Source organism: Pseudorca crassidens, chromosome 5 (assembly GCF_039906515.1).
Source record: "Pseudorca crassidens isolate mPseCra1 chromosome 5, mPseCra1.hap1, whole genome shotgun sequence".
NCBI classification, from domain to species: Eukaryota; Metazoa; Chordata; class Mammalia; order Artiodactyla; family Delphinidae; genus Pseudorca; species Pseudorca crassidens.
In genome coordinates, this window is record NC_090300.1 from 54,878,010 (window position 1) to 54,892,031 (window position 14,022).

A 14,022-nucleotide genomic window follows, 5' to 3' on the forward strand; every position below is an offset into this window, starting at 1 on the left:
CTGCAAATGCTTGTATGAGAAAAAAAAGCTTAAAATCGATGATCAGAGCTTCCATCTTAAGAAGACAGAATAAAAGAATAAATTAAGAAAAAGTAAGAAGGATGGGAATAATAGATAAGAATGGAACTCAATGCAATATAAAACAGAACAACAGTAGACAAAACTCAATGAAACCAAAATCTAGCTCTTTGAAAAGTTTAATAAAATTGACAAACTAGCTAGATTGAAACAGAAAAAAGGAGTTTGACTATTTTAGATTTCTTACTTAAGTGGGAAGAAATAATATCAATCCTACCCAAACTCTTTCAGGAAACAAAGGCAGGGGAAATACCATCTCATACAATGAGGCTAGCATTATCTTAATACCAAAACCAAACAAAGACAATCCAAGAAAAGAAAAAAATTAAGTACAATATTCCTTATGATCATAGGGGTAAAAATCTTTACCAAAACATCACAACTTATAAAAAGGATAACAAATCATGACAAAGTGGGGTTATTTCTAAGAATGCAAGGTTAGTTTAAAAGTTGAAAATCAATCAATGCAATTCAGCACATTAACAGAAAAAAAGAAAAAAATGGTCATTTCAATACATGCAGAAAACTCTTGACAAAATTCAATACCCATTCAGAATAAAAACTCTCAATACATTATAAATAGGAAGGAATTTCCTCAAAGTAATAAAAGGCACCTATTAAAAAAAATCTACCTAAAGCATATAATAAAAGACTGAAAGCTTTTCTTCTAAGACTGAGAACAAGAAAGTTGTCTGTTCTCATCACTTCTATTCAACATTTTACTGATGATGCTAGCCAGTGCAATAAGGAAAAAAAAGAAAGAAAAAGAAAATAAGAAATAGAAGGCATGCAGATTATGAAGGAAAAAGGAAAACTGTCATTATTCACACATCACATGATCATCTATGGGACAAATCCTAGGGCAACTACAAAAAAGCTATTCACACTAGTAAGTGAACTAAGCAAGACTGCAGCAAATAAGATCAATATAAAAAATCAACTGCATTTCCATATGCTGGCAGTAAACAATTGGAACATGAATTTTTAAAAATACCATTTACAATAACATAAAAAAACACGAATTATTTAGTGATAAGTGCAAGACCTGTATATGGAAAGTACAAAACACTAATGAGAAAATTTAAATAAGATCTAAAAAAATGGAGGGATATACAGTGTTTATGAATTGGAAGACTCAATACTGAGAAAGAAGAAAAAATTTGACATACTGTCTAACCAGTGGTGATTTTACCATTCTTTCCCCTCTGATTTCTCAGTTGGGAGGGAGAACCTGGAAATGGGCATTGGCACTGGTAGAGAGAGCCTCAGAAGTCCTCTAGCTCAGGCTTGAGGAGGAAGAGTGGGATTTCCTGACAGTGATAGTGGTGGCAGGGAGGGACCCACAGGCATCAAAAATGAGGAAATGGAACTTTTCTCTCCAATGGAAGAGCTGTGGTTCCAAGAGGAAAATATAAATATCCATTGCTTGGCTCTGGACACAAAGTGTCATTGAAGAAAGTGTGTGGCAGAGCAGGGTAAATAAAGCCTCTTTCTAACAAGAGGACTAAAAAGGGAAGCCACAGGCAACCCATAAGGAGTGGGTATACCATGGAGAGAGAGGAGCTCAGAAAAGCAATGCTATAAAGTTGTTTATGAATTTCTAGCTCACTCCTAAGCTGCCCACGCATGGGTTTGGTCCTAATATTATGCCAAAGAATTTGAAAACTGAAATAAGAAATAGACCACTGACCAAATTGGCCACTAGGTGGAGCACATGGGGGGGCAGATCTAAACAGCACTGCAAAGGCTTTGAAAACAAAATTGACATTAAAAACACACAGGTAGAAGACTGGTTGCAACATTCTGCATGAACCCAAATGGGCCAATTTCCTGCTAAAACAAAAATATCAACATTCTCTATAAGATTTAAACAAGACCCAGAGTCATAATATTCAAAACTTCCAGAATACAGTAAAAAATTACTTGGCATACAAAAAAATCAGAAAAATCTCAACTTGCAGGAAAGACATTCAACAAATGCCAATGCCAAAATGACATAAGTGTTGGAATTATTTAATGTAATTCTCTGCCAGATATTATAAAAATGTTTCAACAAGTAAGGGTGAACACTCTTAAAATGAATGGATGGTCAGAAAGTCTCAGCAAAGAAATAAAGATATAAATAAAAACCAAAGAGAAAATTTCAAACTGAAAAATACAATTACAAAAAACCAAACTCTCACTGGATAGGTTCAGTACCAGAACAGAGATGACAAAGGAAATAATCAGTGAACTTAAAGACAGATAAATAGAAATTATCCAATTTGAATAACAAAGAAAAGATTGAAAAAAATGAACAGAGCCTCAGAGACTTGTGGGACAATACTAAAAGACACAATTTATGTCATCAGAGACTCAGAAAAAGAGGAGAAAGAGGGAAATGCAGGAAAAAAGTTTGAAGAAAAAATGGCTGAAAATTTCTCAAATTTGATGAATGATATAAACCTACAGATTCAAGAAGCTCAGTGAACTCCAAACAGGATAAATTCAAATACCATAATCAAACTGCTGAAAACAAAAGGCAGGAAGAAAATGTTGAAAGCACTCAGAAGAAAAACAATGCATTATTATTATTATTATTTTTGTGGTACACGGGCCTCTCACTGTTGTGGCCTCTCCCATTGCGGAGCACAGGCTCCGGACACACAGGCTCAGCAGCCATGGCTCACGGGCCCAGCTGCTCCACTGCGTGTGGGATCTTCCTGGACCGGGGCATGAACCCGCGTCCCCTGTATCAGCAGGTGGACTCTCAACCACTGTACCACCAAGGAAGCCCAACAATGCATTATTTAAGAGGGGAACAATGATTCAAAATGACTGCGAATTTCTCATCAGAAAACATGGAGGCCAGAATGAAGTGGAGCAAATTGTAACTAGACTGTATAAAGTTCTTCTACAGTTTAGTAATAAGAAAACAATCCAATAAAAAAAGAAAGGTAAGATTTTAATATGTTTCCAAAAAAGCTAAACAAATGTCCAAAAGTCACAGGAAGATATGCTTAACATGAAAAGACCTTGCTAATGCCAATTAAAACCACAGTGAGAGACTACTACATACCCTTTGGAATGACTAACATTAGAAAAGACTAACAGTACCAAGTGCTTGCAATGATGAGGAGGAATGAAACTCTCATACATTAGTAGTACAAGCACTTTGGAAAACAGATTGACAGTTTCTCATGTTAACCATATATTTAACTCCTAGTATTGATATAATACAGTAACTTGAATCTACTTTCTAAGACAAGGGTTAGCTAACTGTGCTCCATGAGCCAAATCTGGTCCATCGCCTGTTTTATTTAGTATGGCTTATGAGCTAAGAATGGTTGTTACATTTTTAAAGGGTTATTAAACACACACACACACACACACACACATACACACACACCCCCCACACACACACAAAGAAGAATATACATCAGAGACTGTATGTATGTGACCTGAAAAGCCTAAAATATTTACTATCTGGCCCTTTACAGAAAAAGTTTGCCAACCCTGTTGAAAGTCAGAGGCTTTTGAACTTTTTGGGTCATAATCCACAGGAATACATTATGAATCCACCCCAATATTTTCATCTATCTACCTACCTATCAATCAGTCTTCTACTGACTACTGAAATAAAAATTTCACAAAATAACCCTTACTGCCACTTAAGTTGCAACTTTCCGTTCTCTTATTTCCTTCCTTTTCTTATCCTATTTCATTATTTAAATAAAATTCTGAACATAACCCACTGAATTCTTTTTTTTAAATAAATTTATTTATTATTTTTGGCTGCGTTGGGTCTTTGTTGCTGAGCACTGGCTTTCTCTAGTTGCAGCGAGAGGGAGCTACTCTTTGTTGCGCTGCATGGGCTTCTAATTGTAGTGGCTTCTCTTGTTGCAGAGCACGGGCTCTAGAGCACAGGCTCAGTAGTTGTGGTGCACGGGCTTAGCTGCTCTGCGGCATGTGGGATCTTCCTGGACCAGGGCTCGAACCCATGTCCCTGCATTGGCAGGAGGATTCTTAACCACTGCGCCACCAGGGAAGCCCAATTCTTTTAATAAATAATTACTAAAGGGCTTCCCTGGTGGCGCAGTGGTTGACAGTCTGCCCGCTGATGCAGAGGACACAGGTTCGCGCCCTGGTCCAGGAAGATCCCACATGCCGCGGAGCAGCTGGGCCCGTGAGCCATGGCCACTGAGCCTGAGCGCCCGGAGCCTGTGCTCCGCAACCGGAGAGGCCACAACAGTGAGAGGCCCGCATACCACACACACACAAAAATAATAATTATAATAATAATTACTAAAGAGTCGCAACCCACCATTTGAAAAACATAACATTAAAATCAACGTAAATGTGTCTCCTACTTAGAATAGTATTAGCTTGTGAGCCAGTCCAAATGAAATGTTGAGTTTGTTTTTCACTTTAGAGCCTTTGTCTCCAGCTCAAAGGAGACCTTGTTTCTGTTCCTGTTCCTCTGATAAACTTCCCCTTTAAATATCTTTGTTTATTGTTTTTCTTCTTTTTCTCCAGTTTTACTAATCCAGTCTGTCTCTGGCCTGTTTAATGCACGGACTCAGTACAGACACTGTGGCAGACCCCACCTGTACCCTCACCACCGACGGGCCAGGCAGAGAACTAATCTAGGCAAAGACTCAACACACGTGCTCCAAACATCCCTGCTGACCAGTGGGAATGAGAATCACCATCATCCAGAGGAAAGGTGATCTAAGCCACGCTTTATACATCCATCCTAAGTTAAAGCAATGGACTGGAAGCCACATCTTGGCGCCCAGCCTCATTCTAGGACTCACTCCAGTGAACACTGGGTAGTTCACAGGTGACGTGAAGTAGCACCAAGCACAGAAAAGACATATAAGACATGTTCTCCTGGTAGATACAGATAAACAAGTGAGGAATGTTCACTAATCCTTACACAGAAACTACCTCTTTTGATACCTTCAACTTCTAGCTAGGATTTACTCTTCACCTTAATTTTCAGATAGTCTGGGCTGTTTAACGAATCATTCTCTCTTCTAACCTGACAGCCTACCTTAGAATTTACCTCTTCAGAAAATGTCTTCTGACTAAATCTACCCAAATCTGATTATTACTTTATCCAGCACCTTAAAAAAAATCCAATCTGCACTTAAAAAATGTCAGAGCTAAAAGGGATCTCGCACACCATGCGGTGCAGTCGCCTCCTTGGAGAGGCAGCTCCAGGACATGTGGGCACTAGAGCAGACACGCTGGATCCAAGCCAGCACCAGCACGTACAGACTGTGTTGCTACGGGCAGTTTCCTAATCGGCCCCACTGAGCCTCACTTTTCTCATCTGTAACACAGTCCCTGGCGTTTAGTAAGAATTCAACTAATAGTAGCTACTTACTGTTAATGTTATTCAACTATGCCTTAGAAATGACCCCTTATAAAGGTGAATATGACTTGCCCCAAGTTAGTAATAGTAGGCCCCTAAGGCGGTCTGAGCAGAGACTCTCACCATTCCTCTCCTGGACCACAACGATAACTCGCTAGATGGTCTCTATAACCACTGTTCAATTCATCTTCTACACTATAACCAAAATGGTCCCTTTTAGAAAACAAATTTGACTAAAATTCCCATGCTTAAAAATGTTCACTGATTCCCAGTGTTCAAGGGACTGCACTGGAGTTCAAAGGACTCCAGTGTTCAAACAATGCAAACTCTTTAGCAGCTCATCAAGGGCCCTTCACAATTTGGCCCTAACCCGTCTTTTGAATGCTATCTCCACCCACCATCCCAAAGAATGCTATGCTTAAGCTGTTTACGACCTCTACCTTCCTCCAAAATTGCTTTGCTCTCTCACCCCTCTATGCCTTGGTCCTGGTTATCCCTCTGTCAAAAACATTCACTGTCTTAAACTGAACAGCTCCATCACCCAGGACTCAGGCCAGCGTTCTGTCCGTTGAAGCTTCCACAGCTCCTGCAGGCTCAGTCACTGCCCTAATCCATTGTTCTACACATGACTTCCTGACTCTCTACTGTTGCAGGGTAGGGGCTGCTTGTCTTTCATCTTTCTGTACACGTGGCCTTGTTCAGTACCCGTCATAGAGGCTGCTCACTAAATAGCTCTGGAATGAATGAGTGAATAAATTAACAAATGAAAAGATGGATGGTTAAATGAATTAACAAATAAAGAAACTGAGAGCGTCTAGGTCCCAGGTTGCTTCTCATTTCACTAAATCTGCCTTTGCTTGCATACTAATTGTTTTAGAAACAGATTAACACAGTTTTCACTCATGTATATGATGTCTCTTGAATTAGGTTGGAAACTTCGAAAGGTCATGTGCACCTTCTCACTATGCTTTTCACTCTCTCAGACCCAGATACATCAGGGTTTGATAAAGTTTCTGAATGCTCTCTTTTGCAACATACTTGCACAACAAGTATTTTCTTCCTTGTTATGAGGGAAGTTCCTGCAAAGGTTTTATTTCAAGGAGTGCTGTAATAAGATGTTATCCTAGTGCAGTCACGAAAAAGGAATAACCTCCTGATTTATTTTCTTGCTGACAGCAGAAGAAAAAACATTCAAGGTTCCATCTCTTTAGATGTTTAAATGAGTCTGTATTTTAGTGTTCAGAACCTTCAAAATATATATTATTTGCTTGTGTAAAACATGAAAATATGGGCTCAGTGGAAATGCTATTTTCAGTCTCTTTCATGTCCCTGTCAAACTTTCAGAAATACTTTTTAAAGGGACATACCTACTACATTAAGCTTGAATCTACTCTCATACGTGTTTAGAAAGTATTCAACCAAAGAGGTAGCTTCTAAGTATGAAACTTTCTTTTATTCCTGGTAACTGACAGAAGAGACAAAATTTGGCAAGAATATAAAGGGCAAGATTAAGGTCCTCCATAAACATGAGAATAAGCAGGTTCTCAGACATGCTGACTATCACACACCCTATCTATTGAATCTAGATCAATCATTCTCAACCAAGAGGGACTGTGCCCTGCCAGGGGACATGTGATGACAGCTGAAGACATTTTGGTTATCACAACTGGGAGCTTGCTACTGGCATCTAGTGGATAAAAGCCAGGGATACTGATGGTTCTAAACATCCCACAACGCACAGAACAACACCCCCATAATAAAGAATTATCTGGCCCCAAAGGTCAATAGTGCCAATTGGGAAAGCATTACCCTAGAATTACAGATTTCCTCATCACTGAGGCAAAACAGTAGAAGAAGATGCGTTCACATTCCTAATTACTCTCCCCTCCCTGAAAAACCTAGAATTAGGAGGAAATGAATTATGAAGGTATTTTCATAGTTCAGTACAAGAGAGCATTTGGAAGGAAACAGGATAGGGAAAAACAGGGGGCATTTCAAGCAACTAAGTTCTTAGAAGAAAAACATATTTAAGACATTTTCATTTCCATTGTAGCAAATGTTAGCATCTGCAATGGGTTTTAACTAACCAGGCAGATGGATAATTGGAACTAAAGTCAGACTACAAAGCCTACACCCACTCCAGGAGGAAAATTTCCCAAGAGCTAAATGAGTTTTAGGTACAAGACTTTCAGTGGCTTTAATAAACATAATAACTCTCATGGATGATTTTAAAGGGGATTAGAAAGTTGAAACATGATGCATCTCCAAAAAAGCTAACCATTACAATGGATATTTTAATAGAATAGGCAAATGGGAATATTCTAATTTCAAAGGGACAATTCAGAGGAAGCATATTCATTGGACCTCATGACAGACATAACCAGATGAGGAAAGATACCCAGGGAAGATTATTTTCCATTACCTCTACACCTATATTTGCATTGCAAAATAATCTTTACTAAAATGAATACGGGTTATCTGCTTCCAAATGGAAAGACAAAAACAAAACTGTTCAAACGAAATATTTTAAGAATATATATGGGTGCCAGGTTTTTTGAAAAGACCTTTTAGTGGAGGCTACTACAGTTAATTAGTTGAGACTTTGGCCAAACCACCTGTGAGTACTGCTGTCTTTCCTAATGTACAATTCTACAACAGCACAACACTGTTCTATATTCCTAAACATAGAGACCTCCAAACAAACTCCCCAGGGACAAATACTAACCACCAATCTGTGATAAAAATCTCTTCTTTGGCCTCTTCCATTGCATTTGCCACATCTTCAAAATATCCTTTGGCATTAACATACCTGAAAGACAAGTTTTCTGTTTCATTTTTTGAACAAAACAAACAAACAAAAAGGAATCTATCGTATGGCAAAAGAGAAGATGGAAGCCACTGCCTAGAGTTTCTACAAAACCACCAGTTTACTTTGTATAACTGGAAACAAGGATTGAAAACACCTTCTGTCTGCTATGTAGGAAGTACAGTAAGTAGACAGAAGTAGGCAACCTGATTCTTTTCTGCTGAGAGAATAACGCATTGATTGGTCTTATCATCGTATGGGGTCAGATGAATTCTCCCATCCTGTCGAACTCACACACGGTTGTTCTTCTGAGACTGAAAGCAGACCAGCTTCTAATCCATGGGTAGAAAAGCATGCTAAGCAGGATTTCATTTAAAAGAATTACCTGGCAAGTAAATTCTCTTTCTTAAATTATGGCTAATGACTTAAATAAACTTTCCATTTGCATCATTAAGAAAATGTATGAAATTAACTTTGTAAATCAAACTTCAAAATCTAAAGCTAGTTATCTAAAGCTCTCTGTAAAAAATCATAAAAGCAAAAAGTGGAAAACTAAGTGCTGCTCAGGTAGTCCTATAAAGAAAGTCCCTTGTTAAGTATAGTGCATAATATCTTTTCACAGCTTCAAAAATTGATTCCAGGTGAATTTAGACCCCTACAATATTAAATGCTATGACTACTGTGATAGTCTTAGAGCAAAAAGATCTTACCATTTAGCTAAAGTGTTCTCTTGGATAGCAGCATAAGACCCAAATCGATGATCTTTGAGAAAGTTGGGGCCATGTTTATGGATGAATTCTTCTATAGCCCCTCCCCACCACCGAGCATGTCTATAGCTGTTGCATTTTAAAATCAGTGTCCTTCAAAGAAAACCAAAATGTGGAAAAGAATGGTCACTCTGTGTTCTGTCTCTTTAAACAATTTAAGAATTAAACATGTCCCATTTTGTTTTGTTACTGCAGCAAACATAAGTGGAAAATTTTAGGCAAAGAGCACCTTACCTATATCAGAAAAGTAGATTTTAAAACGTTTTTGGCAGGATTTAAAACTATATTCAACGTAGTGAAAACAAACCTTCAGGTTACTTATTCCCTCATTCACTTATGCAAACTTGTGTAAAGGCACTTATTACAGGCCTCGAGCTCGCTGTGCTAGACTGTGAGGTGGACAACGGAAAAGACATAAGGTGAGGTCCTACATCGAAGTGTTAGAGAGTTGTTGGCTCCTGTAGAGGACATTTCCCTTGGGACTGCCTGGTGTCCATTCCCTCAGCCTCCCTTCCCTACTCTGCATCCACCAAAGCCAACAAAATGGCATCTTCCAGCCCCTGATCTCAAAGATTGGTTCAGGGATGAGGACATTAGCCAATTCCACCCAACAAGTGAGAATAAATGCAAGGACTTGCTCAGAAATGCCAAGAAGAGATTCTTTCCCTTCCACTGAACTTGGTTTGAGTGTAAGAGGCAGCCATCTTGCTACCACCAGGGGACCAGCCTGAGGATGGTGCAGATCCCAGGAGACAGAGCTGAGAAAGGCCAGGAAAACGCATCTCAGGGACATAGTTGGAAGCTTGGAATCAGCCATGGTTAACGTGGCTTATTAGTTACTTCTGATGTAACCCAGAATGCACTGGATTTTTCTACTGCCAATGACTAAACTATCCTAAATGGTTACAGATTTATAAGTGCTGAAAAAAAATTCACAGTAGGAGATCATAAGGAGTTATTACATGACAAATGTCAGACATGGTGATTACCACCAAGAGGTGGAAATAAGTTATCCAAATTTGAAGTTCAGAGAAAACAAGGTGTTGGAGCCAGCGGTCTCTCTGCCATTTAGGGAGAAACCCACCTCAGTATAAAAGCCCTGTGAGTGAGGAGGGAGAGTTTGCCTTTGGGGGGAAATGCAATGATCCTGATGAGAAGCAGGGGAGGGGCTATATTCACAGACCCCAAAATAATTATTTATAAAGATTAGGGATGTCCAAACATCCTAACATTGATGCTTGGCTTTTGTCTGGGGGGTGGCGAGGGGCGAGGTGAGACGTGGTGGTGCTGGGAGCAGTGAGGCATTCTCCATCGGCCGCCGCAGGGCCGACACAGGACTCTGCGGGCAGGTCAGGAGGCCATGGAAAGTGCCTGGGCTTGAGCCAACATGCTAGTACTACTCCAACTGAGTTGAAATGCCTCTGAAAACCAGTTATGAGAAACAGATATTGTAGAAGAGATAATGACAAACAGCGGTCTTATCACAGGATGTGAGTCAGAGTTAAGAAAAAAAAAGAAACATTTCAAACATGGAGATAGGAAGAAGAAAGGTGAAGAGGAATTTAAAAATGTGTGAGAAGGGATGGTGAAGAGAACCGTCTTCACAGAACTGAAAGGCTGTATTAGGGAGGGGTTGCTAATAAAGGCAGAGAGACAGAAGGCCTGATTGTAAATGGAGGAACTTAGGCTTGTTTGATACAATGAGGAGGACCACTTACACCAGGGAGGAAGCAGATGAAACCTGGATCTGTATGGATTCATTTGGCAAGGGTGTGCAAGTGAGTGAGGATGGGAGATGGAGGTAAGATGGCCAGTAAGTAACTGTTATAGCGACCAATGAGAATTGTGGCCTGATATCTATGGTCCCCCAGAAAACAGGGAAGTACAGTACCAGGAGAGAGGTGGGGTTTTTTTTGTTTGATTGATTGTTTGTTTGTTGGCCGTGCCACGCGGCTTGTGGGATTTTAGTTCCCTGACCAGGTATTGAACCTTGGCCCTGGGCAGTGAGAGCTGAGAGCACAGAGTCCTCACCCCTGGACCACCAGGGATTCCCAGGAGGGAGGTTTATTGGCAGCACCACTACATTTCCAATAACCAATCCTGAACCTTCTATTGTCAGAGATCAGGAAGTTCAGCACTTATTTTCACACACACAAACACACATGCAAACATATTACTGAGTAGCATATTTATATAATATATATATATATTTAATGTCAGTGTGTATAAAGAGAGAAATGTATAAGTATCTATACACATGAGGCTGAACTTCATAGAGACAGATGTATATATAAAGACACGTATATTGTATAACTACAGTCTTCCAGAAACAAACATTTATCAACACACACACACACACACACACACACACACACACACACTCGCTAATAAAATCTATAGTAAATGTACAGTTGAGTATCCTTCAAGGTATCTTTCTTAAAATCTGTATGTAAACAGAATTTTTCTAATCAAATCACTTTTTACATGTTTTGTTAATAAAAGGATATCCATTTATAAAGTAAAATTTTACTTTTTAAAAATATGAATTATTACTCCTTATCTGTTTGGTAAATTGGTATTATTGGGTAGTCAATTTTGTTAAAATAGGCATATATTTTATTAAAACAGGCACATAGCAACACATGGGATCCTTTATTCTGACTCGTGTACATATGTAATTCACATCTTAAAAATATACAAAAAGAAAAGTAGTTTCATCACTTTTGATTGAGAATGAGTTCTAAATAACAATTTTCTAACATCTAAATTATTTTACCATCTTCTTCACTTAAGGTTGGGAGAAAAACTCTGCTTTTAGAGAAATCTTTTAAAAATATTTCCAATTTGTACCTTGAAAGATTATCAATTCGGAGTCCATATTTTGTCTCCGTCTCCTTCTTTCCCACCTTAACTCTGAATTCTTTATCTACCAGCAGTACGAAGGCAATAGCACCACTGTCTGGTTTCATATATAGTAAAAAGGAATCTTTTACTATCAACCACCTGTAAGAAGGAAATAAGTATTTTTAAAGTTGTACTGAAATACTGAAACAAAAAGAACAAATTATTATGACACATCTGAAGTAAACACTCTAGCAGACAGTAAACATAATTTTATTTTTTACACAAGGGATCTATTTTTTAAAAAATATGAAAACACTATAAAACAAGAAACAATAAAAAATCTTCCTAGTGTGATTTTTGAGAAGTACTGGCACCAAGCAATTCAAAATAATTCATTAGCTCTTTAAACACTAATGGCAAATCCTGGAAGAATGCCCCTGATATGGGCAGGCAGCGCTAATAGGATGCAAAGCAGGCGCCATAGTTGTTCGAAAAGTGTAATGGGTTGGTGTTTGCTAAAATAAACCACCATAAAAGAGGCCAATGAGGGGCTTCCCTGGTGGCGCAGTGGTTGAGAGTCCGCCTGCTGATGCAGGGGACACGGGTTCGTGCCCCGGTCCAGGAAGATCCCACATGCCATGGAGCGGCTGGGCCCGTGAGCCGTGGCCGCTGAGCCTGCGCGTCCGGAGGCTGTGCTCCGCAACGGGAGAGGCCACAACAGTGAGAGGCCCGCGTACCGCAAAAAAAAAAAAAAAAAAAAAAAAAAGAGGCCAATGAGTCTGAGTAAGTAAAACCCCCCTTTCAAGAAAATCCAGTAAGCATCCAAAAATCTACATATTGTTGTTCATTTCAAATTATTGGTGGCTTTAAGGACCATTAATAAATGATGCTCAGTGGAACATGGTCTCTCAAAAGTATATGGGCATTCAATCCAATATCTATATGAGAGCCTCGTGATGCAAAAGTACAGTGATAAACTGGGAGTTCGGGCAGAGGTAGAAACAACACAAAGATAAATCAGACATGTTCTCAAAGGAGCTTATTAGGCTAGTGGGGCACGATGACAATTCTAGGCTGAATGGATAGGTACTAGAGGAAAAAAGCAAAAAGTGATGTGTGTAAGGAGGGGGGAGTCCTTAGTTCTCACTAAGAGAATGAGCTAGTGGCATTCTCCCAAAGAGCTGGTGTCTGAGGGAGGCCAGGAAGAAGCCCATCACGTAGAGCCCAAAGGGTTCAAGGTATACATCCCGTATGGAGGGAAGTTAGCAAAGGCTCTAACGTGTGGGAATGCTGCCTGTATTGGAAGAAAGTCTGGAAGAGGCCGGGGTTTCAGGAGGTGTAGTATGAGAAAATGGACAGTGAAGTTAGGTGGGGTGGGCGTGGGGAACAGGCAAAGGCCACACTGAGGAGGGTCTGAAGGCCATGTGAAGGAGGATGACTTTACATCATGGAACCAGTTTTTTCTAAACTTGCCTGATCATCAGAATCTCTTGAGATGCTCGTTAAAAAAACAGTAGATTCCTAGGCCCTACCACAGATCCATTAAAAAGGCCGGACAATCTGTGTTTCTAAAACAACACCCAGATGCCTTTTAAATAAAGGAATCCTCCTGCCCTGGCAAGGCAATGGGACAATAAATCATGGGAACTATATTTTAGAAAGAAAGGTCTGAAGGATAAAGAAGGATGTCCTGTAGCAGGTTAGCAAGCTGCTGTAGTAATAGAGAACAGTGCTTCTCACCACTTCACTGTGAATATGCATCACCAGGGGATCCTGTTAAAATGCAGATTCTGATTCGGTAGGCCTGGGGCGGGGCCTGAGATTCTGCATTCTAACAAGACTCGAAGGGGATGCTGAGGTTAGGACCTCACCCTGCATAGTCAGGACGCAGATGATAGGCGTGACACTGACAGTGGCAAGAGCGAGAGAGAAAGGGTGGGATTGATTTGAAGTGAAAACAAATGGCAACTTTGTCAAGCTGCATGTAACATCATATTCACCTGAGATTGTATAGTGATCAAATGAATCGGTCGATAACTAAATAAAGTAACAATGGGAGTATTATATCACACACTAGGCAACGTAAAGCACATTATGAAATAGGTAAGGCCAGAACACCTGAACATAAATTGACTAATACTGTAAACGTAACATGTGAACTCAGCATT

General features: G+C 39.6%; 1 protein-coding gene across 11 annotated transcripts in view; it reads right to left on the minus strand.

Annotated features, from left to right (window-relative positions):
• Positions 1 to 14,022, minus strand: part of PLD1 (phospholipase D1) — a 203,633-nt gene that overhangs the window by 88,819 nt on the left and 100,792 nt on the right. For all 11 annotated transcript variants that reach the window (XM_067738041.1, XM_067738037.1, XM_067738038.1 and 8 more), the window contains 3 exons: positions 11,861 to 12,013; positions 8,954 to 9,103; positions 8,163 to 8,246 (listed from right to left, as the gene is read on the minus strand). In XM_067738041.1, coding sequence (XP_067594142.1) covers positions 8,163 to 8,246; positions 8,954 to 9,103; positions 11,861 to 12,013 — 387 coding nt within the window. The remainder of the gene's footprint in view (positions 1 to 8,162; positions 8,247 to 8,953; positions 9,104 to 11,860; positions 12,014 to 14,022) is intronic.